Raw genomic sequence first — 25,915 nt, 5'->3', positions numbered from 1 at the left:
GAGAGGGTCTGTTCATAGTCGGGAGATGTAATGGATTACAATGCAATGTTGATTTTTAAAAATGAAAGAAAAAATAATAGAATCCAACAGACCCCAATATAAGTTCATGGAGTTTTCTTGGTGCCAGTGGTATCTGTCATATGAGAATGGACGCATTATAATTGGAAATTACAGCACTAGTGTGAATTTAGACTAAATTAAAAGTTGTATAGTATTATTAGTACTAGTACTGTTATTGAGGGTCAGAATATAAAGGTCAGATTATCATTAGGGGCTTTGACCCTCTACCATAGGTGACAATAGTGATATCTGCTGATAACTGGCATATTACTATGGGGGAGGCGAACAGTCTAACCGAGCTTCATTCGGCCCCAGTAATGTACATTTTACAGCACTAATTTATAAGCAATTATACTTTTACTGTTCATTTAATCATCTGTATGCTCAGTTACATTCATAGGTTAAGATAAATAAATAAGCTACGTCCTGAGCATGTGCACAATAATGGCATGTATCGCCTGCAGCCGATCACTGGGCGCAGTGGTCATGTCAATGTAGACGGCCCAAGATTGTTGAGCCAAGTAATTGTCTGCAGTGGTTATATGCTATTGCTGAGATGTCTCCACACTAGCCATGTCGGCAAACACCAAGGCCAGTGGCAGAGATGTAGCTATCAGGTAATAAGTAGCCTGATTAGTTTATTTTTACATAAATCAAGCCTGTAGAGTCAAAAAAATGTTCATCTTCATCTTTGGCTGTGGTTTTAGTACATATCTCCAGAAGAGTGGTCTACGACTTCTCATCCTGCCTTGTGTATGTGCAGCTTTGTGTGTGCACTATGAGAGTGCTCGTGTTATCCAGAATTCTAGTGAATGGAGAGAGCAAAGCATTCATGGACACATTCTCATTCACAGCCGCTGTGGCACCAGAGTGGAGACCCCCATTCTGGAGATAGCTGTTAGGTCTATGATGAATATCCCCTTTTAAAGAAGCCTTTACAAAAGTGGTCAGTTTTTGGTCTTATTGTATTCCTGCTGTTCCCCAGAGTGTTCCATTTTGTACAGGTCTTTGGGCCTTTTTATTTGCTAATTTTTAGGGTCTTTACAGCAGCCGTGGCTCACAGGGAAATAATGCAGAGCAGCCTAAAGGTGGTGTCACACACAGCGACGACGACAACGATGTCGCTGCTACGTCACCATTTTCTGTGACGTTGCAGCGACGTCCCGTCGCTGTCACTGTGTGTGACATCCAGCAACGAGCTGGCCTCTGCTGTGAGGTTGTTGCTCGTTGCTGAATGTCCTGCTTCATTTTTTCGTCGTCGCTCTCCCGCTGTGAAGCACACATCGCTGTGTGTGACAGCGAGAGAGCGACGAAATGAAGCGAGCAGGGAGCAGAAGCCGGCATCTGGCAGCTGCGGAAAGCTGTAACCACTGTAAACATCGGGTAACCAAGGGAAGACCTTTCTCTGGTTACCCGATATTTACCTTCGTTACCAGCCTCCGCTGCTCTCGCTGCCAGTGCCGGCTCCTGCTCTCTGCACATGTAGCTGCAGTACACATCGGGCTAATTAACCCGATGTGTACTGTAGCTAGGAGAGCAAGGAGCCAGCGCTAAGCAGTGTGCGCGGCTCCCTGCTCTCTGCACTGTGACATGTAGCTGCAGTACACATCGGGTTAATTAACCCGTTGTGTACTGTAGCTAGGAGAGCAAGGAGCCAGCGCTAAGCAGTGTGCGCAGCTCCCTGCTCTCTGCACATGTAGCGACGTTATGATCACTGCTGCGTCGCTGTGTTTGACAGCTAAGCAGCGATCTTAACAGCGACTTACAAGGTCGCTGTTACGTCACAGAAAATGGTGACGTAACAGCGATGTCATTGTCGCTGTCGCTATGTGTGAACCCAGATTTAGGATGCACCCTTAGATAATCTTGTGAGCACCATCTTGGTTAAGATCATAAAAATTAGCACAAAATAAAAAGCGCCATATCTCTGGAACCAAAACAAAAAAAAAAAAAAATGCATACTCGGGAGCAGCAGGAATGAAATAAGAGCAAGAACTGACCACTTTTGACCTGGTGACAGATCCTCTCTCCATAAAATGTCACTTGTTAGGCCAGCATCACAGTTGCGCGATTGACTCGCACGAGTCTCGCATTGCATCACCTGGCACGGCCACACACTCTCCAGACATGAGCATCTCAGCTGCATAGAAATACATGCAGCCGACCTGCTACTGTCCGGAGAATTTGCGGTTGTGCCAAGTGATGCGATGCGAGACTCGCTTGAGTCACTCGCGCAAGTGTGACACTGGCCTTAGAGCAGAAGTTGCTGTTCCATAGCTACTACTTTGAAGTTTGAAGATAATCTTATAGTCACATTAATGCCCACACGTGTACATAAAAACCTTTATACAGAGGGTAAGAAGAAAATATGGGGTTCCATAGCAAAACTAGGATTGTGGTAATACCCCACTACAGACATTGTCATTAGTATATAAATTCAGGACATGAAAACAAATGTTATTTGTCCAGACCTGGTATTTGAAGTGGAATATTGTTGAGATTAATTAACTATTTAATCTTTTTATAGCATATTACCATATTACAGGTAATATGATAACTTAATATAGGCTTCTAAATATACTCCTAGTAAAATACTAGTTAAACTCTTGATGAACCTTTGTTCGTCTGGCTGTCAAGAGCTATCATATAGTCTCCTACAGACAGCAAGAACTCCAGTATCAGTTTCCTAACTCCACATCATAAACTGTTCTATAGACTTTGACACATAAGAAGTGTCCTTACTCCAACAGCAAGGAAAATGATCCAAAGCCTTTAATTTTTCATACGGTACTGAAGAGTCACATTATCCAACTTTTTCCATTTAATGGCATTTAATTACCTTAATAGGGCAATCTGTGATGTGACCGACGAAACATTTATTCTTGTCTGCCTATCTCATTGCAGGGCTTCTTCAGGCGGAGTATCCAGAAGAACATGGTTTACACGTGTCACAGGGAAAAGAACTGTGTTATCAATAAAGTGACACGGAATCGCTGCCAGTACTGCAGACTACAGAGGTGCTTTGAAGTGGGAATGTCCAAAGAATGTAAGTTGAGTGTAAATAATTTCTGCTTTTATCGTTAAGGAATGGAAAAAACAACATTCATAGACACATAGTCATAGTTCCAATCTGGTCCCATCGGTAGGTTGCCAGCATAAGTTACTGAGTTCTAAACACGCTGATATTTGCCTGAGAGTCCAAACTGAACCTGAATCCAATGTTACATGTGTGGATATATATATATATATATATATATATATATATATATATATATATATATATGTATATATATATAGTATATCACAAAAATGAGTACAACCCTTACATTTTTTTATAAATATTTTATTACATCTTTTCATGAGGAAACATTGAAGATATGACACTTTCATAAAATGTAAAGTAGCCAGTGTACAGCTTGTATAACAGTACAAATATGATGAGCCCTCTACATAACTCAGCACACGGCCATTAATGTCTAAACCGCTGGAAACAAAAATCACTACACATCTAAGTGAAAATCGTGAAATATTGTGCTCAAATTGTCAATATTTTGTGTGACCACAATTATTATCAATCACTACCTTAACTAGAGCTTCACAGGAGCCACTGGATCCTTTTCCATCCTCCATGACAACATCATGGAGCTGGTGGATGTTAGAGACCTTGCGCTCCTCCACCTTTCATAGCACAGCCCAGATGTTTGTCTGTATTTGCCCAGCATTATGCATGAGTAAGATCTAACTGCTCTACTGGCCACTGTCTCTCCCCTGATGAGTGTAACGAAACGCATAGGGGGGTCCAGGAGCTTTGACTGAGGTCAGAGGGTTGCCACTAAGGAGGGTATGGTGTGGCGGTAATATTTGAGCCCCCCCTCTGCTTTATGGTGACCTTTTACTCTTATCATACCTATGATTATTACTGTCATCTCTGTTGGGAGTTTCTAGGGGATTTGGTTGTGATAAAGATACGACTGTCACCCCCCCTCCTATATCCTAGATGGACATTTTGAGTATTTAAATAACAATAGGATACATTCTGTGTGTATAGCTGTTCATTTGGCCTTATAATTTTTATAGGGGCATGTTCCCCCTCATACATGGTTCCAGCCTACAGACTGCCTTTATCCAGGGAATAGGCTTTGAGTGGGATAGTTTGTTTAGGCTATACTTATGAACGTGTTTTTCTCTGTTATGTGTGCTTTGAATTAAGCTGTATCTCCCCCTGAAATCTTTTGAGAGGTTTATGACCACATAATAACAGTTTATTGTTTGATAACTGTAATTGGGTTTTTTTTCCCCTGGTTATTTTTCCTATGTGAACTCTCTTTAGGACACTGCCTGTTTCATTACAGGCTTATTTGTTTGTTTGTCAGTGTGCTTTTTATTGTTATTCACTAATAAAAGTTACGGTATATTTTACTTAGTTTTTGGCACGCACATATCAGTATTGCCCTACTAATAGCTGATATACTATGATCGCTTCTGCCATGCAAAGCGGTGCTTTAGCACTGCTCTGTACAGCAGAAATGCTGATCTCCTGTGAATGGCAGCTTTCAGTTGGCATTCACAGGAACTACATCATGACAATGCAAAAACCCCCCCAAAAAACTGCATCTCCAAATATACTAAGTGTGAACAGGTGCTAGCTGCTGAAGCTACACAAAACAATCACAAACAAAATTATATAGCTGCACTCTGTAGGTGCCATAACATATGCAAACATAAAATCTATAAAATGTAGACTGCATTAATGCTATATAAAATATACTTAGAAAAATGAATGTTCTTAGCGCAAAACTGGCCATTTCTTGTATGTCCTTCAACCACGGCAAGGTGACCTTTTTTTGATGGGACCCTATACTAGTGTCATGCTTGTCCAGGACTAATATTCTACAAATATATGGGCAGATAGGATCTGTCTCTAATTAAAACAACCCTCTGACTGATGGCCGGAGAGCGCAGACAGAATTGGAGATTGTCTACACCTGCAATATATACTGCAAAAAAATGCCACATAGCACATCTCCAAATATAGCAAGTGTGAGCAGGTGTTAACTCCTGAAAACCCCCAGCAGTCATGACAACTTGTGATCACGTCACTGGCCACCGATGGGGGCTCGGAATGATGGGATATTGACAGCCGGATTTAACTAGTTAACACGCATGAGTGGATCTCCAATCCATGCACGGCTTTTAGCTGCACATATTGGCTGATCTGGTCAGTCGACATGTGCAGGGAAACATAATAATATTTTTTTATTTCTATAGCGCCAACATATTCCGTAGCACTTTACTATTCAAAGAAACATGCGGGCTCACCGCATGAGCCCGCAATAAAGGGATAGTCATGACCTTGTGGTTAAAGAAGAATCAATTGTCAAATGAGAAATGTACTTACTTCTATCGTATTATCATCCAGCATATATATGGGGCATCCTTTGCTCCTTCATTTTCTGGGTTACTCTTTTTCTTTAAAGGGAACCTGTCAGCAGAAATTTCGTAATAAACCTAAAAGATTCCCCCTCTGCAGCTCCTGGGCTGCATTCTAGCAAGGTTCCTGTTGCTATTCTGCCCCCTTTGAGAACTAAATAAATAGTTTATAAAGTCTTACTTTTTGTATGCAAATATTTTTTTCTGTACACGGGGGTGGGCTTTCTGACGTCCGTTATTCTCCCTCCTGCCGCTTTACGCCGTCCCCCATCGGTCATTTCCATACTGAGGACACCGCCCCGTGCTCCCGAGGCCGTGCCACTCTTGCGGTACCGTGCACTGTGCATAGTGTGACCGCTGGTGATGTGATTGCGCAGGCGTGAGATTATGGGCGGCGCTGTGATCGTCATCAGCAAGTACCCGCCCATAATCTCATGCCCGCGCTTTCCCCTCTGCCTCCACCGTTCTGCGCAAGCGCTGGCCAGATGAACCCTGTTGATCGGTGGTGTGCTCCGCTCCTCCCATCTATTTCCTGCTCCAGGGAAACGGGTAACATGTGACGTGGGTTCATCTGGCCAACGCTTGCGCAGAATGGTGGAGGCTGAGGGGAAAGCGCGGGCACGAGATTATGGGCGGGTACTTGCTGATGACAATCACAGCGCCGCCTATAATCTCACGCCTGCGCAATCACGTCACCAGCGGTCACACTGTGCACAGTGCACGGTACCGCGAGAGTGGCACAGCGCATGCGCGAGACCTCGGGAGCACTGGGCGGCATCCTAAGTATGGAAATGAGCAATGGGGGACGGCGTAAAGCGGCAGGAGGGAGAAAGCCCGCCCCCGTGTACATAAAAAAAATTTGCATACAAAAAGTAAGACTTTATAAACTATTTATTTAGTTCTCAAAGGGGGCAGAATAGCAACAGGAACCTTGCTAGAATGCGCAGCACAGGAGCTGCAGAGGGGGAATCTTTTAGGTTTATTACGAAATTTCTGCTGACAGGTTCCCTTTAAACATGTAGTCAAACCCCATCACCTCCACCCCAAACTAAAATCTCCAAATGCCAGCCATTAGCAATGAGATGCTGGGATATATTATAGGATGTGTGTGTGAGTGAAGGTATCTGCTCTCCTGTCTGTAAACAGACATATCTGAGAGGTAGACTTTGTTAGGGGTAGTCAATGGTGGGAGCAATGCATGATAGCAAGTGTAGTGAAGGGAGTACTAGCTTCTATAGTGCTGGCATAATACTGACAAAAAGGAGCCACCCACTCAGAAAGAGTCCTGAATTTATAAGCCTGGTATGTATGTCCAAAGCAGTTTTATGTGGTTGTGGAGATGAGGACATCATGACCATGCTTTTCTGCAGGTTTGTTAGAGGGCACAGGTATGTTGTTTTTTTTTGGCTTTATGTATAATAGGTTCTTGGTAGAAAATGCACTTTAAGGATTTGTGGCTCTTCGTGTAGTAATGAATGGGAGACACCATCCTCGGCTAGACTATACTTATTTACATTTTCCTTCTAAGAGATTAAAATGTGAAATTGCAATGTCTGTATGGTAATGGATCATTTGTGTAGAGCAACTTCTAGTGATAGAGCACTCCTGATTAAATATTCCTTACAGGCCTGGCTATTTCAGTTCTGATAATGTATATCTACACCAGCAGAGCAATCGCAGAATTTTAATTATTTTGCTAGTTTAAGAAGGACAAAGTTGGAAACTGAAGAAAAAAGGGTTATTTTCTGTTCAAAGGATTACAGTGAATAACAAATCCCCTTGGTAACTCATTCAATTAACATGTTGCACTATTTTACTTAAACAACTGCTGTGCTTAATTCATTTTAATGTGTTTTAGCCCTCAGTCACTTTGAGTTCTCTAAAGACAGAGGTGGGAAAAGACTTGTTGGATGGGGCTGTGGATGTGAATTTAGTCTACAAAGCAGTGATTAAAAGTTTGTTCTTTTAGTTTTAAACATAACCCTTTGATTGCTTTCTTGGGGTTAATTGAAGCTTGTGTGTCAACATTGAAGTGTAGACCCTCCAACATGACCTACTTTTTTTTAGTGTGCCTATAGGCTTCCTCACCCTCCAAAAGAAGTACATGCTCCCAGACACAAATCTCTGGCAACTATTGATAGGTGATTCTGAGCTGTAAAGTTCGAGGTCTGTACCGGATACTTGGTGTCTGTGCACGAATCCTGAACAGGAAGTCCTTGTTACTGCTCAGGTTCGGCCTCCCGGATAATGATAGAAATTAAAAAAAAAAGAAAGAAAATAGGGAATAAAGCAGGAACGTTATACATACCGACCTTCCTCACTACTGTAACACTATTTCCAGGTCCGATCATTACCTCTCATACATATTCACTGCATCTTCCACCCACCGTCTGTTCCAGCATCAGTGATTGGTTGTAGACAGACTGTGCCCCCACCCTGTGAGACCTCGTCTCTGATTAGTTGGAATCACACACACTGTCTGCATCCCTATAGTGATGTAAAAATAAATAAATAAAAAAAATGGGGTAGAGTCCCCATTATTGTGATATCTAGCGCAAATAAAGCATATGGCTACAGGCTGCAACCCCCAGCCGTGTGCTTATCTTGGCTGTCTAACAAAATAAGAGAGACCCTATCTGTTTTTTTTTCATTATTAAAATAAATCATTTAAAAATCGGTGTGTGGTCCCCCCCAATTTTCCAATTTTGATACCTAGCCATGATAAAGATGACAGCTGGGAGATAGTATTCTCAGGCTGGGAAGGCCCATTGTTATTGGCCCTTCCAGGCTAAAAATATCAACCCTAAGCCGCTCAGAATTGTCATATACTGTACATTAGATGCAACCATTCTGGCACTTTACCCAGCTTATCCTGATTGCCCTGGTGCGGTGGCAATCTGGCTAATATAAATACTACAAATCTAGCAAACAAAAGTATTTTTATTTATAACAATCTCTTGTGGGATACACCAGGCGTCACTCTTCAGCTGCCATTTTGCACAAGTACTCTTTGTCGATCTTAAACAGGGGCCAGCCTTCTTCAGTGGAAAGATTAGATACTCCACGTCTCTTGTAGAATCCGATAGATGGTTCATTCCTTTCTGCTACCAGGAAATGCATACTGCCACTAAGCCCTAGATTATTAATGGGTAGGAGGTCTCTGTGACCCCCTCATTACTAATCCTGTAAGTGAAAAGAAATAAACAGAAACACTGAAAAAATCCTTTATTTTAAATAAAAATCAAAAAACCCCACCCTCTTTCTCCAATTTATGAACCCACCAAACACCCAGGTCTGACATAATCCACACGAGGTTTCACAACGATTCTGGCTCTGCTGTAGACTGAAGTCGCAGTGTGCAGGCACATTATAGAACATGAGCCACAGCTGTGAGTGGTGACATTACTGAGTTTACCTGCAGTCACAGCTGAAGGTTCCCACGGTACCCTACCTGTGACCGCAGGTAAACTCACCTCAGGTGAACTCATTGAAATCAGTGACTTCACCTCAGGTGAACTTATTGAGTTCAGTAAAACCTGCACCTCCTGGCAGAAAACCATTTTTTTTGCCAAGAGATGCAGATTTGGTGCTGGAATTTATAAAACAAATTCATCCACCAAATCTGCATCTTCTGGCAAAAGAATGCATCCAAATATAATGCAGCTTTAATGCGATATTGATTGATGTGGGGTTTTTTTGCCAGGAGTTGCACATTTGGTGCTGAAATTTGGTGTATAAATTCGAGCACCAAATCTGCATTTCCTGGCAGAAAACCGCATTTTTGGCTATGAGATGTAGATTTGGTGCTGAAATGTATACATCAAATTCCTGCAGAAAATCTGCATCAACGGTCAGCAAAAAAGCGCATCAACTGGCAACAAAAAAGTGCATCAATATCACTTCAAAACTGAATCACATTTAGATGCAATCTTTGCCACAAGATTCAGATTTGGTGCAGGAATTTGATACACAGCCAAGATAAGGACACGGCTGGAATTGCAACCTGTAGCTGTATGCTTTATTTGCACTGGGTATCAAATATGGGGGTCCCTAAACCATTTTTTAAATTTATTTATTTTTTACACCACTGTAAGGACACTGACAGTGCTTGTGATTCCAACCAATCACAGACACTCACACACAGTGGAAGAGTGGTCTGACTTCAACCAAATACAGATGCTGGGACTGACAGTGTACAGGGGAAGCAGTGAATATGTATGAGGGTTAATGAGCAGTGTGACAGCCATGCGGGAGACTCAGTAAGTGTAACTGTCCTGCTCCAGTTCCCCTAGCTCTTTCTACCACCACTTTACAGCACAATGTTTTGGTCCCCCTAGACTTATATGGGTTTCAGCGTTTGGGCAGATGTTTGGGTTCCAGTCTGGTCACGAACTGGACCTTTTTTTTCTTCTTTTTCTTTTTATGTCCGGCTGTTCCTGCCAAACACGAACATCTGCGGGTTTGCCCATTTTTACTGGCAACACCAATTGAACATAAAGGGATTTTCCAAGAATATAATAAAAAGGCCCCATCAAGTACTTTACCTGTGTCTTATCTGCCAGGAGCTGTACTGTAAGTATTCATACTGGAGCTGCTGGAGAGTTGTGCGATGAGAAGAGATATATCTCTTCAGCTGACTGAACATAGGGGATGAGTGTGGAGAAAAAAGTTCTTTGTGTTCTGTAAGCAAAGAGAAAATATATATCTTCTACTGTGACACACTTCTCTGTCAGCTCTGGTATGTACTGTATGCTTGTGATACAGCTCCTGGCAGTTAAGACACAACAAAGAAAAGATGCTGTTGTCACGCTGTACAAAGGGCTAGTAGGACGTAGTACAGCATATCCCACACTAGGTGGCAGCAGAGTAGTGAAGGAGAGACAAAGTAACACTGTAACAGAAAGACAGCTGAAGTACAGCAGAGTAACTTCAGCAGGCAGTTAACAGTTGAACCACCAGGGGGCAATAGAGTAGTCAAACAGTCAGAGTAAGCCAGGAAAGTCGAGTCACTGCAAAGGGAGGATCAAAATTAAGTCAGAAAACATAACCGAGTCAGAAGCAGGGAGATCAGGTATGCAGAGGGAAACACAAACAACAGATAGGAAGTCAGGGACTGGGACAGACGGACGAACGGGGGAGGATACAGGTCAGGGCACGGTAACAAGGAATCAGATCAAACAGGAAATCTCACCAGAGCCAGTCACAGGCTGCAGAGCAAAACTATAACCAGCACAGGAATGCAAGTGCAGAGACCAGATATAGTGTCGACTGAATCCAGAATGAGGCTGATGGGAGTTAACCCCTGACCTTACCAGGCCGTGTCTGGGAAACTCTGGAGCGGAGAATACCGGTCCTGGATCATGATAGCTGGATTATGGAGACAAAAACTATGGAACTTCCAGGTTTAATTGATAAAAATTATATGTATGTTGGTGTAAACGCCTTTTAAAACCACATAAAGATTATCAATGAGATATAAATGATCACATACATTACTGATATAATAAATTAACACGTTTTTGCTGTTCAATATGTCAATGCCAGGAATTAAAGTAATCGTATTTAGTACATTGTAGTAACCATATTCAAGAGATTGTAGAATAGAGTAGGACAGATATAATCAAGTACTTGGTAAAATCTCAAAAATATATCTAAGTGTGTTCCACCAACAAATTGAAAATCATACTAAATATAGTATCTAGTGAAATAGGGTGAAAAAGAGTGAGCTGAAAGCACTGAAGAACAGACCAAAAAAAAGTTCAGGCTAAGAAGCCCTTTTCGCTCTCCCCATGGACAGTGCCGCCCCACCCTTTACACACCCTCCACTAGTCAAGCAGTCAGGCGGATTTAGGCTAGGGCCCCACTTTGCGTTTCCACCTGCATTTTAGGTGCTTTTAGGTCTATTTTGAGATGCACCTTTTTCATGCCAAAAGGCATGCGTTTTGCTTACCAGCAAAGTCTATGGAAAAAGTGTATTTCCTGACCCCACTTTGCGTTTCTAAGCGCTGCGTTTAATTTGCATATTTTGTGGCAAAAACCATGCATTCAAAGAAGCAACATGTCAATTGTTTTTGCCATTTTGGGTGCGTTTTGCTAACATTGAAGTCAATGAGAAATGGCAAAAACCAAGATTCCTGCAAATTCCAGCATTTTACCTGCTTTTCCAGTACAGAAAACATGCGTTTTGGACTACCAAAACGCATGCTTTTTGGACATCAAAATAATGATTTCATATGTCCCTTTACACACACATATAGTCCGACAATTAAAAATAAGAAATTTATTAAATTATTGCTATTTTTCCATTAAATATCATATTACTGCTATAATTTCATTAAAATAATTTATTTCCATTATTTTTCACAAAAATATAGATTTGCTTCTTTTTTCCAATTTTTTCATTGAGTTTGACTACTTAAACTTTATTTATCAGTGTCTAGATGTTCAAAACGCATCTATTAAAACGCAGGTGGAAAAGCAGGTAAAAAGCGCTTAAAACACATCTAAAACGCGGTAAATACACATGCGATTTTCAGCGCTAAATTTCTGAAAAAGGCAACTTTGGTCAAATCAATTAAGCCCAAAACATGCGTTCTGAACTGCAAGTAGGAGAACGCAAAGTGGGGCCCTAGCCTAAATCCTACTCAGAAGTTTTTGGAATCTTGCAGGCAGACCCGATGCCTGTAGATTTTTTTTTGATGCCGAGTTTTACTGCCGATTTCCTTTGCGAGATGTCAGATACTCATGAAGACATCCAGTGTCTGACCACACATTTTTTGGCTATGAAGAGAATCTCAATCAGGCCGGGGCCACACGGGGATTACTGTGATCCCCTCGCATGACACTCTGCTCACGCTGGCAGTGCAGCAGAACCAAGTGTCATGCGAGTGTTCCTGCGACTGAGGTTCGATCATGCGAGCGGACCTCAGCTGCCGGGGGCGGGCCGGTACTGAGGAGGGGTAGGCCGGTGCTGCAGAGGGCGGTGTCTGATGCTGAGGAGGGGAGGGAGGGATTTATCTCCCTCTTTCCTTCGTTGCCGGTTATTGCTATTCTCGCCCTGTACTCACGGTACACCGGTGTACCGCTAGTGCAGTGCGATTTTTCTCTCGCCCCATAGACTTGAATGGGTGCGAGAGAAAGAGTCTCGCATTACAGTTGCAGCATGCTGTGATTGTTTTCTCGGTCCGATTAGGGCTGAGAAAATAATCGCTCATGGGTGCTGACACATAGGCTAATATTAGTCCGAGTGGAGTGCGATTTTTTTATCGCACGCCACTCGCTCCGATTTTCATGCCGTGTGGCTTAGGCCTTAGGAATACTCTCTCCTTTTGTCCTACCCTTCACACCAGAGACAGCTTGCCCATGAGGAGTCAGACAAAATACCTGTAGTCGGGGCAGAAGTCTCATTGACAGTTACAGAAACCGTTTGCAGTGATTGACTCAAAGTGTTGTGTAACAAAATATTAAGTACAAGCATCATTGTCCGGCCATTTTTATTTTATTTTTTTATTTTTCCTTTGAACCACAATTCAAAAGCAATGTCTGATGTTCATTAGTTGATAGAAAATTTGATTGGAAATAACTTTTATCAGTTTCAAGTTATTTCAGTGACCATTATGAGGTTTTCTTACTTTAACAGAAGGTACTAACAATTTTGTCTATGTGGTAGTTTAATTAACCTAATGTGGGCCATAGCTGATAAGGGCAGCTATTCCCATCAGTTTTTCTTTGTCTGAATAAATGACAGGAGTGGAAGGGACTTCAGGTTATAAACGAGTCCTAGGTTTCGCGAGACTTGTAGAATAGCTTATTGGATTACCCACTTTATTGGCTTTAGTGAGACCTGTTTAGAGGTGGCTGTCAACTGAAATGGGGAGATTTATCCATGTAAATATCTTTAAGCCCCTTTTTACGCTTGTTTTGTTAAAGTCCTTTCATTTTTGGGGATTTTAATCACTATTTATGCAGTTACTACGGTAATTGGTAGTGGAGCTCCTTAAAGGGAACCTGTCACCGGATGAACATAATACTTACCTAACGGTCGGTGCAGAGCGGACTGGTCGGATGGGCGTCTCCGTTCTCTAGGTCCTGCGCCTCCTCTTTCGGCCATCTTTGTTCTACTTCTGAAACTAGTGTGGATGATGCGTTCTACATCATCTACACTAGCCGACATTGAGGTCCTGCGCATGCGCACTTTGATCTGCCCTGAGCCATGTCAGTCGGGCCAGAAGAATCTCAAAGTAGCACGAATAGGCTATTGCCTGTATACCGCCTGCACCTCCCTGTGTGTATTGCACTTTATGAATAAAGCTACCTTTTTATCTAATTTTCTCTACATTTGGACTGAATGTCTTTTTTTAGATCTTGTGGGGCATTGTTATTACAGTATTTACCCAATGCTGCTGTTATGTGGTGATTTTATGTTGGTTTTTACACTTTTTTCTTTGTATGCTGGAACAAATAAAGATTTATAAACGAAGAGGAGCTTCTCGAGAATTTTTTTGATTCTGTGGCTGCTTACTGGCTGCAGCGGTTATGTGACATTGTTTATGTCATGAGACCAGTGAGTGGCACATTGCTGATAAAGAGCCGTGTTGCAAATCCGGAAGGTAAGTATAGATATTTTGTCACTTTATGCAGCACTTTTAGGACATTGTTACTCTATGTGCACACTCTGCAGGAAATTTGTTAACAACAAAAACACACCTTGTGCCAGAAAATGCAGCAAAATACCGCATGCATTTTTGCGCAATTTGCTTTTTTTTGTTTCCCATGCAGTTTTTTGTGTGAAATCAATGGCAAAAAGGGCTATAAAACCCAGGACAAAAACGCACAAAAAATTTACATCAACCTAAAACTGGAAACAAAAAAAAAGCAATATGCGCACAGCATTTCTGGTTTCTCATAGACTTTGCTGGGAGAAGAAAAGACATGCAGATATAGGCAACAAACTGCACCAAAAACACAGCAAAAATGCAGCAAACAACACAGCATGTGCACAGAGCCGAAAGGAGATGGCCTGTAGTGGACAACCCTTTTACGCGATAATTTACCTATATGATTGAGTTTGGTGCTCTGATTGGCTGTCTAGGTGCCAGGATAAACTGGTCATTTAGAAATTACGTGAGGATAGATCCTAATGAACTGCCTGAAGAAACTCTTGTCCTCGTAAAAAGTGATACTCAGCCTCCAGACGTTATTTCTGATTTATAGGGAAATATCTGTGTTGGTTATCTGTTCGTTTTTCTGTAATCCACTTTTTTCTACTTTTGGGATGACATATTGGGGACTTTGGGACCAATTTGTTTTCCATGGTGTTATTGTTTCAGCTTACAATCGTCTCCACTTTCAATGTTTGTCCTGGAACCAATTAATATTGTAACTTGAGTGAACACTATATAATATTTTTGCTCATTGTGGTGATACTGTAAACTATTGTATGTATGAAAATATATGAAAGTGGAACACGTGGTTTTGTTTTGTTAGCGTTCTATACAGGGCTTATACTTGTACTGTTTGGCTTTGTTTTTTGTACGCTGTTTGACAGAACTACCACCCACCACATAATGCATCTTCCGCCATAATCCTTAGCCCCTGTGCACACTAGAAAAAGGATTTTTCTCAAGAAATTTCTTGAGTCTGAAAGATTAGCGCACTTGCGTTAAAATAAGGCACCAATAACGCACCGAAAAACGTATGTATTTTTACCACGTTTTTGTGTGTTTTTGATGCGTTTTTTTTTCCGCAGGTTGGCCCCTGCGTTTTTTTACCATTATCTATGGCAGAAAACGCAGGTACCTGCAGAAAAGAAGTGACATGCACATTCTTCTTCTCAAGAAATTCTGCAGAAAGAATGTTCTTGAGAAAAAAAACGCAGTGTGCACACAGCTATTTTTTTTTCCATAGGTTTTGCTGGGGAATGTCTGCAGAAAGGTTACAACCATTTTCTCAAGATATTTCTGCAGCAAACATGCAAAAAAAAAACCGCGAGTAAAATTGCAGTGTGGGCACAGGGCCTTACAATGGCTATCTGGTGATTATTTAAGCATAAATAATATTTACTTTATCAGAAAATATACAGTCATATGAAAAAGTTTGGGCACCCCTATTAATGTTAACCTTTTTTCTTTATAACAATTTGGGTTTTTGCAACAGCTATTTCAGTTTCATATATCTAATAACTGATGGACTGAGTAATATTTCTGAATTGAAATGAGGTTTATTGTACTAACAGAAAATGTGCAATCTGCATTTAAACTAAATTTGACAGGTGCATAGGTATTGGCACCCTTATCAATTTCTTGTTTTGAACACTCCTAACTACTTTTTACTGACTTACTGAAGCACTAAATTGGTTTTGTAACCTCATTGAGCTTTGAACGTCCTAGGCAGGTGTATCCAATCATGAGAAAAGGTATTTAAAGGTGGCCACTTGCAAGTAGTTCTCCTATTTGAATCTCCTATGAAGAGTGGCATCATGGGCTCCTCAAAACAACTCTCAAATGATCTGAAAACAAAGATTATTCAAAATAGTTGTTCAGGGGAAGGATACAAAAAGTTGTCTCAGAGATTTAAACTGTCAGTTTCCACTGTGAGGAACATAGTAAGGAAATGGAAGAACACAGGTACAGTTCTTGTTAAACCCAGAAGCGGCAGGCCAAGAAAAATGTCAGAAAGGCAGAGAAGAAGAATGGTGAGAACAGTCAAGGACAATCCACAGACCACCTCCAAAGACCTGCCGCATCATCTTGCTGCAGATGGTGTCACTGTGCATTGGTCAACAATACAGCACACTTTGCACAAGGAGAAGCTGTATGGGAGAGTGATGCGAAAGAAACCGTTTCTGCAAGCACGCAACAAACAGAGTCGCCTGAGGTATGGAAAAGCACATTTGGCCAAGCCAGTTACATTTTAGAAGAAGGTCCTGTGGACTGATGAAACAAAGGCTGAGTTGTTTGGTCATACAAAAAGGCGTTATGCATGGAGGCAAAAAAACACTGCATTCCAAGAAAAGCTCTTGCTACCCACAGTAAAATTTGGTGGAGGTTCCATCATGCTTTGGGGCTGTGTGGCCAATGCCGGCACCGGGAATCTTGTTAAAGTTGAGGGTCGCATGGATTCAACTCAGTATCAGCAGATTTTTGACAATATTGTGCAAAAATCAGTGACGAAGTTGAAGTTACGCAGGGGATGCATATTTCAGCAAGACAATGATCCAAAACACCGCTCCAAATCTACTCAGGCATTCATGCAGAGGAACAATTACAATGTTCTGGAATGGCCATTCCAGTCCCCAGACCTGAATATCATTGAACATCTGTGGGATGATTTGAAGCGTGCTGTCCATGCTCGGCGACCATCAAACTTAACTGAACTGGAATTGTTTTGTAAACAGGAATGGTCAAAAATACCTTTATCCAGGAACTCATTAAAAGCTACAGAAAACTACTAGAGGCTGTGATTTTTGCAAAAGGAGGATCTACAAAATATTAATGTCACTTTTATGTTGAGGTGCCCATACTTATGCACCTGTCAAATTTAGTTTAAATGCAGATTGCACATTTTTTGTTAGTACAATAAACCTCATTTCAATTCAGAAATATTACTCAGTCCATCAGTTATTAGATATATGAAACAAATAGCTGTTGCAAAAACCCAAATTGTTATAAAGAAAAAAGGTTAACATTAATAAAGGTGCCCAAACTTTTTCATATGACTGTACTTGTCTAGGGGATTGTCCTTGGTTGTAGTGAGATTAGACAATTGGTTATTTAAATCATGTAAATATATATCAAAGTATGAGTATGATTTACCATAGGAAAAAGATATGACAACAAAAATTAATTCTTGAATATAGGCACTTTATTCTATGTTGTATTTTCTACCTAGACGTATTTAGGTATTTACATCATTAAGAGGGTATTGTCAAGTTTGGAAGTTATATTGACTACTTACACGTTTCTGGCATTAACCGCCCTTAATCACTGAGTATATTCAGTGATTAAGGGCAGATAATGCCAGAAACACATGCGTACTCTATATGGCTGACTTCATGGAATTTTAATGGAGTTTGTCAAATAAAGAAAGTTTTATTTATCTTGGGTCCAACGATTCTCCTTTGCATGGTTAGCCGGGAGTCAGCGGCCTTGTTTGGACACAATTCCTTGATAGAGTGGTTCCAGGAGCTTTCGGCACATGGTGAGGCTTCCTCTATATTTCTATCGACTTTGGAAGCTATACCTTATCTAATAAACAGGGGATAACTTCCCAATCGCTTGAGGTCCAAACGTTAAAACCCCCAATGACCCAGAGAACCAGGCCTGTGAGTACCAGGCATTGGAAATAGCGCTTATCTGATCTCTGGTATTTCCTTTAGAATGAATGGAGCAGCAGTGTGCATTATCTACCACCGCTTCACTCACATGAGGATCTTTAGAGGCTTCATTCTCAGTATCAGTGGGGGTATTGATTTGGCAACCTCTGACGTTCATTAGTGATGAATGGAGTGGCAACACGCATTTCCAAGGGACTCTTCAGAGCTTCAGTCCTCAGGATAGGGGAGGATCTCGCTGTTCCTAAGGTTGAAGGATAGCTTCCAAACTTGACAATACCTCTCTAAGGGGTTCATTCATAATCTATAGGCAGTTCTTTCCATGACATGTACATGCATTAGTTCCTTTCCATGATTGAGTCACAACCTCGAATGCTATGTTACGTTTTACACATTTTATTAGGTTTTTAAAAATAACTTCTGGTTTACATAAATAGTTAAATACAGACACGAAAGTAAGAATTATGAAAATGGAGTAGACTAGCGGGACATGTGCCCAAGGCAGCGTGTTTAAGTTGTGTGAAGTTAGACAATTACATTGAAGGGCAATTAAAATAACTACGATGGACAGTGGTGGTGGATACAACAGTATCATGGGAGACGCGGTCCATTGTTACTTCCCGTGAATGAAGCCCCTGCAATCTGTGCTCACTTAACCGTCATAGTGTGGTTTCACTTTCTTTCATGCAAAACCACTCTCCCTCGCTGGCTATGAAAGTCTTTCAGGGGAAAGTAAGATTGAATGATATTATTCATAATTTGCTCCATGTTCTGTAAAGATGGTTATGTAATAACTGTAATTGCATCAAACCACCTAATGAGCATTTCTTCCACTACCATGTATGACAGATTAATAGCCCATGAATTCATTTTCTGCTTGTTGTGCCTCACAAAAGTATTTCACTGAGCAATTAATAAACCGGTAAAAAAAATAATACTATTGTTTTCTTTATTAATATGATGTTATCTCCGCACAGAGAAGCATATTCCAGGCGCCTTTTATCTTGCTCCTTCAATGAATTTCTAATTTGCACATGGAAAGGTCATTCATTAACCTCGTTCAGGCTCTTACCCAGTTTCCTTCATTCTAAGAACTATTTGCTATATAAATTGGCAGAATAAAATACTGACTATCCTTGGGGAGCAGCGATATGTCACTCAATGGTTTCTTGGAAAATATGCAAAATGTCTGAAAAGGAAAACTACTGCCTCTCAAACGCCATTGACTTGTAAGTCTGCAGTTGTAGAATATCAGGTCATCTGCCACTGACTTGTTTTGGTCTTTTGAACCTCATCAACACTTCTTCTAGAATACTTGGAAACTGCTTTGTTGTTTCACAGCTACTAATTAATAAACTGTTCTTATACAAAGTAGTAAGTAAAGAATTTTCATAGTTATCATCTATCCATAAACTATTTGGGGATCTCAGCGTTGAAATGCCCCATCAGAATGTTGCACATGAGCTCCACCATTCTATTCATTTCCAAAGGAACTACCGGAGCCAAGTATATCTCTCAGCTTCCTTTGGCAGTTTCATAGAGAATGGTTGGTGCTTCCAGGGCCACGCACCATTCAGACAGCGCGTTTCATAGTCATAAATGTTTTTCTTTCTGTTGTAAGACCTCCTATCAGTCAAAAATGTTTCCACTATTCTGTTTGTGATAACTCTTATTAGATTCCAAAAAAGTGCAGCAGCACTCTTCTAAAATGGAACCTCAGGCATTCTAACAATCAGGTTCATTCAGTACAGAAATACATGTTTTACTGTGAAACGCTAGCATTTTAAAGAAAATATAGCTAGAAGAAAAAGAACTTGGCATGGGCGATGGTGTCCGCAGGGCAGCTTTCTCAAGCTTCTTCCTGCCTTGCTCACCTTGGTTAATGAGTATCTCCTTATATGCTAATTCTTCTTCCAATGCTTGGCTCATGTTCTCAGGCTTTATTCTTTAAAGCCTTGTAGTGTTTCAGAGCAAGATATCACATTGTGTTAGAGAACCATGGATAGCATGAAATGGATGACATTTTCCCTTAAACCCTCAACTGGTGAGGTGGGGTTTACAACACACCAGGGAAATTTTGCTCAGCTGGAATTTATTGGAAAATTCTGGTGTGAACCATCAATGTATTACATTTTTCTATACTTGTGGGTGTCAAAGATTTGGTATACTCATGTGTAATCAATCGCCAATAAGAAAACGATTAAAACAAACGTGATCTTTGCATTTTCTGTAAAAATTAAACATTTGTAAACACTCTGGTATAGGAAGCCCCACATCACCAGGTGCGTGACAAAAATCCCACCTCACCAGTTGAGGGTTAAGAGTATATGACAGTAAGGCTATGTGCCCACGGGGACAGTGTCCTGCGGATATATCCGCAGGACATTCCGCATGAGCTCCCAGGAAACCGCACCACAACTTTTGTCTGTTTCCATGCTGCGGAATGCCCTGCGGATATGGTGCGGGCATTCTGCATTGAGGATACAGTACCATGGCTTCGGCACTGCATCCTCAATGCAGAACAAGTGCTGCAGTGATCGGGCAATCATACTTACCTCCATCACGCAGCACCTCGCTTTCCGGCGGCCGGGTCACTCTGTCAGCGTCTGCAGGAGAAGGTGGGCGGGCCTGAACTAGCTCCGGCGGTCACATGACCGGAGCTCGTGCAGGCCCCGCCCACCTCTTCCTTCCAATACTTGGATTCACCGCGCTGCTGGAGAAAGTGACTCCGGTGAGGCACGTAAGTATATGGGACCCTGCGGAGAAATCCGCAACAGTAATTGACATGCTGCAGATTTTTCCGCACGAAAATCCGCACAATTTCCGCTGCGGAAAAATCCACAGCGTGGGCACAGCATTTCCCAAATGCTATAGAAATGGCTGGGGAGTAGCTGTGCTGCAGATTTCTGGAAAATCCGCGGCTTTTCCGCGAGAAATCCGCGGTAAAATCCGCGCATTTTCCGCAGCGTGGGCACATAGCCTTAGACTTGCTGGATAAATCCCTTTTCTTACTCAAGGATCGGATGAGCAGCTTTAGTTTTTCTTTGACCTTGATCTCATGCCTTAAATGGATATTCCCATCTCCAAGATCCTATCCTAATATGTCGTAGGAATAATAATAATAATAATAATAATAATAGCAAATACCTCTACTTAGAAATGTAGTATAGTTCCCCTGATATAGCCATGTTCTTACCTTATGTGCAGGGCTCTGCAGCTTATGTATCCATGGTTGCAACCACAAGCAACTAACTAAATGTCGCTATATCAGTAAATCTAGCCATGGATACCTAAGTTACAATGCCCTGCACATGAGGTAAGAGACATGGCTATATCAGAAAAACTATACTATATTTCTAATTGGAGGTATTTGCTAATATTATTATTTTTATGCGTAAGACATATTAGGATAGGCTCTTGGAGATGAGAATACCCCTTTAATCCATTTGTAACCTATAATATTTTCAAGCACAATGGAAAAACATCAATTTAATACTTGAACATAAAGCAGCCAGTGAGATCTCAGTTCACTATTAATCGTATTCTCATGCAGTCGTTGAGCATATACAGTACATTACTTGACAAATAAGTAGAAAGGAACCATGCTACTCCGATGCAAAAGAGGCTTTCAAAGAAACATCCTCTTTATTATATGAAGCCTAATAAAACAGTGATATTTCGACTCACCTCAGTCTACCAGATTGATAAAGACTCAGATGCGGGCCAAAACGTTGCTGTGTTTTTAGTCTTCCTGTATTAAAGATGTTCCTTTGAAGCCATCTTTTATATCGGAGTGGTGCGGTTCCTTTCTACTTATTTGTCTTGATCAAGGCTGTTGGGCTCAGGCCTTATACAGCAAACACTATTCCACTGAGTGGATCGACTAGATTAACCCCGTAATAGAGGTGCTGTTTTTTTCTTTTTTTTCTTTTCAGGTTCATTACTTGGCAACATATCAATAATATAAAGATGGCTCACTTAAAAAATCCAGTTCCATTTGCACTGTTTCCATTTCTAAGGTCTCTCGGTTGATTACCCTAAATCCATGTTGGCAAGATCTTCATCTTCTTCTTCTCACAATGGTTTTATTTTGGGATGGAACATATTTTGACTTTTTTTTTCCCATTCATGTACAAAGCTAATTTTACAGCTAACATTGAAAACTTACACATTGGATCCCTGGAGGCAATGCCTAGGGATGAGAAGCATTTAATTAAGTGCAGCATTTTGCTGTCAGTGTCCTGAATACATAACAAGTTATTTTTCCATGTTATGGCTAATACAATAGCTACTTAAGCAAGGAATATAACTGTAGTATCTTCATGGGACATCCATAAATCTTTGGATTACAACTGAGTGTGATTTTAGCTTTATATATTCTCCATGCTTTTAAGGGAATTTTAAACCTGGGCACTTCTGTGAGCAGCAGCTGGGATGGAACTGGACAAAAAACCCATAAACATATCGACCCATTTTCCTTTCTACTTTATCACTGCAAGAAAGCAAATTCTAATATGGCCTCATATTTCATTAATTGTGTATTATGTCTTCATTTTTAAGAGGTGCTTGTTAAGTGCCAGGAAACTTGAAAGGTCGAAGCAGAGAACACTAATTAGTTTAGAATTATGCGTTGTATCTCTGCTTGTTCTATTCAAGTCGGGATGTACAGCCAAGATGTTTGATTACAAGGGAAGAATGTGTGCCATCTAACCTTGGAGTATCTGGTAGACTATCCTCAAAGTCCAGGGTAGCCGTTTTCATCATGATCTTATGGTCTTTATTAATTTATGTCTATGTTGTTTACATAACAGTTGGAAAACCCTTTGCTTTCATAAATGTAGCATATCAATTCCTTTCATGTCGCCAATTTGCTGCCAATAGTCTTTTTTTTTATCGTTGTAAACTTGTCTCTATATTATCAGTAACTCCATTATGAAAAATATAAAACATTATTGTAGGCAACCTTCTTGTCATCACGGAATTAATGAATAGTCACTGTGCCCATGTCCTTAACATCTTCTCTCTTGCTTGATTGAAGGTGTGCGCCACTATCGGAGGTATACTGGTGTCGGCTTTATCTGCGCACTCAACAAACACTAAATAGAGTTGAGACCTGCTTTAAAGGGAGTCAGTCACAAGATTTTTGAGTTCAAAACCAAAACTAGCACCTTTCACAGCGCCTGTGCTGCATTCTATAAAACTATGTTGTTCCCTGACTCCCCCTGTAGACCACACAAATACCTTTATAAAATCTCCCAGGCTGTATGGAAATCCTTGGGTCCAGTCTGATGGGCATCCTACGTTGAGGCTTTGGTCCCTCCTTTTGGTGCTGATCACCATCCTGCTTTGATAATTGATTTGGATGACGCTTGAGGCATCATCCACATAGCTGGGCAAAATCTTGCGCCTGCCAAGAGACATTACCGGCTCATGGGCAGAGCCAATACATAGATGCGCTTGCACAAACAGGTGAGTTCTCTGCATAGGCGCAAGAGTTTGCCTGGCTATGTAGATGGTGCCAAAAGCGTCATCCACATCAATCATCAAAGGAGGACAGCAATCAGTGCCGAAAGGAGCCGCAACGTAGGACACCTATTGGACCAGACGCATGGATTTATATACAGCGTGTGAGATGTTATAAAGGTATTTGTGGGGTCTACAGGGGGAGTCACAGGACAACATGCACCTTTATAGAATGCAGCACAGATGCTACTTAAGGTGCTAGTTTTGGATTAGAACTCAAAAATCCGGTCACAAGTTGCGTTTAAGAGGTTGTCTTTTACACTTCCCCTACTTATCCTTCATTTTTTTCTCCTGTGCTGATCATTTACTCTCAAAAACTGCTCAAATATGTCTACAAATCTGTCTGCAGTGAAGGATCAATTACACCTGCTGCTAGAAATCTTGGAAACAAAAGGAAAAAGGCACATGGAGAAACCATTGAGGCTTCTAGTGCACAGGGAATAACTTCTAAAAATGGAGGATACAACTTATATGATTGCCAGTGTTATTCCTCATTTACACAAAGATACACAACAGGTTATTCTGAAGACTCACCTCTAAACGTACAGTTACAATTTTAATCTGGGGCTTCTATTCGGATGCAGAAAACTGTCACATGGCAATAGATTGTCAATTACCTCCCATTCCCCAGCAAGAGCTCATAAAAAATCAGGCCATAATGTTTTTTTGAGTGTTATCATATTATTCTCATATTGAACCAGATAAAAACAGTGTACAAAGCTGAAACAGCACATTGTGCACTGGTTGTTCCCACATACTGCAGCCCAGCTCTTATTGCATTCTGGTTCTGTCCCGTGTTCGCCTCCGCTGGAGCGAGTAATAGCTGATTACTGGGAGGGCCGAGTTTTGGACCACCACCAATCTGATATTGATGATCCATCTTTAGGTTAACTCATCATTATCATAGTAGTGGACAGCAACGTTAGTATTATGTATCCCAGCTTTAAGGATGTCAGTTAGGTTAGAGTGGCTGTGTTTGAGGTATGGGCACCATGACTCTTTGTTTAGTCTAGATGCTTAATTCAAACATATGCAAAATGGCTAAGAAGTGTTGTGATTTATATATGGGCAGCACGGTGGCTCAGTGGTTAACACTGCAGTCTTGCAGCACCGGGGTCCTGGGTTCAAATCCCACTAAGGACACCATCTGCAAGGAGTTTGTATGTTCTCCCCGTCTCTGCGTGGGTTTCCTCCGGGTACTCCAATCTTCTTCCACACTCCAAAGACATACTGATAGGGAATTTAGATTGTGAGCCCCAATGGTGACAGTGTTGCCAATTTATGTAAAGTGCTGTGGAATTAATAACGCTATATAAGTGAATAATTATTATATAAACTATTAGTATAAATGTCTGCCAGCTATATACCCTAAACACCTTTCAAGTCACAACAAATATTTTGTACCACATAAGCAAATTAGGACATAAATTTGGCACAACGTCCATCATTTCCCTTTTATTTGTAGATTCATACATCCCATGATCCTCCAGATGAAGCGCCCCAGTGTGTTTCTCTGGGTAGTGTTTGTGACCGGATGACATATCCTATGTGCAGCCTTCCGAAGCTGAAAACACAAGACACTTATTTAGCTAAGCATTTTGCACAGATAACTAGCTAATCATTTTGTCCTTACCCAATTATCCTTCTTCCTTTATATAATTTATGCTTTTCAGACAGTTTGTTTGGTGTTTTAGAAGCAGACTGCATTTCTTTCATTGTAATCAGTATTCATGGAAATCATTATAAAGGTTTTGTATATAATTTACAGTAAGAATGTGCAGGGACGTGCGGACAGTGATATGAATTCTCATCTATTCTCTTTTTTTCCACAATTGTTTTAAAAAAGGTTATCTAGAATTCTTCCATAAGAAGCCTATTGTGAGTTAAGGGGGAATCGGAAACTAGGACATAAAGAAGCTGCGAATCTGTCACTTATCCTGGAAGACCCAGTACTTCCATGCTGTAGATAGCATTGATTCCAGCGAGGACTGTGTAATATATTACTTCACCTGTGGGGGGTGCTGCAGGGAAACGGAACATTTGTTTTTTAAAGGGAATCTGTCATCAGACTTTTTCTACCTAATCTGAGAACAGCATGATGTAGGAGCAGGGATGTTGATTACTGGGACGTTTACTGATTTATCAGTAAGGACTACTTCACCTGCTGCTAGGTAGTCCAACCCTGCCCCTACCACTGATTGGCAGTTTTCTGCATATGCATAGTGTGCTCAAAAGCTGCCACCAATCAGTGGTGTGGGCGGCGCTATACGGAATTCAGCATTTAGAGAACTGGAAGATAAAACAATTTTTAATTTAAACTGCAGCACTTGGGAAAGTAAGTGATATATCGTTGAAATCAGGTTCTTTGTCTCCATATTATGCTGGTCTCAGATAGTGTAGCAAAATCTTGGTGACAGATTCCCTTAAATAATTCTCCACCTTTTGGGGCAATTATTTTTCTTTCTTAACCCCTTCACCACCTGGCAAGTTTTTGTTTTTTTTTGTTTTTGTTTGTTTTTTCCTCCCGTTCTTGTAAGAGCCATAACTTTTTTGTTTTTCCATCAACATCCG

The 25,915-nt window shown here is 41.0% G+C and overlaps 1 protein-coding gene across 4 annotated transcripts in view; it reads left to right on the top strand.

The window, feature by feature from the left end:
- Nucleotides 1-25,915, top strand: part of RARB (retinoic acid receptor beta) — a 964,546-nt gene that overhangs the window by 822,513 nt on the left and 116,118 nt on the right. For all 4 annotated transcript variants that reach the window (XM_075315284.1, XM_075315281.1, XM_075315283.1 and 1 more), the window contains one exon: nucleotides 2,965-3,106. In XM_075315284.1, the coding sequence (XP_075171399.1) occupies nucleotides 2,965-3,106 (142 nt within the window). The remainder of the gene's footprint in view (nucleotides 1-2,964; nucleotides 3,107-25,915) is intronic.

The sequence above is a fragment of the Anomaloglossus baeobatrachus genome, chromosome 6, assembly GCF_048569485.1.
Source record: "Anomaloglossus baeobatrachus isolate aAnoBae1 chromosome 6, aAnoBae1.hap1, whole genome shotgun sequence".
Classification (NCBI taxonomy): domain Eukaryota; kingdom Metazoa; phylum Chordata; class Amphibia; order Anura; family Aromobatidae; genus Anomaloglossus; species Anomaloglossus baeobatrachus.
Note: the sequence above shows the minus strand (reverse complement) of the source record. Positions and strands in the feature narration are given on the sequence as shown.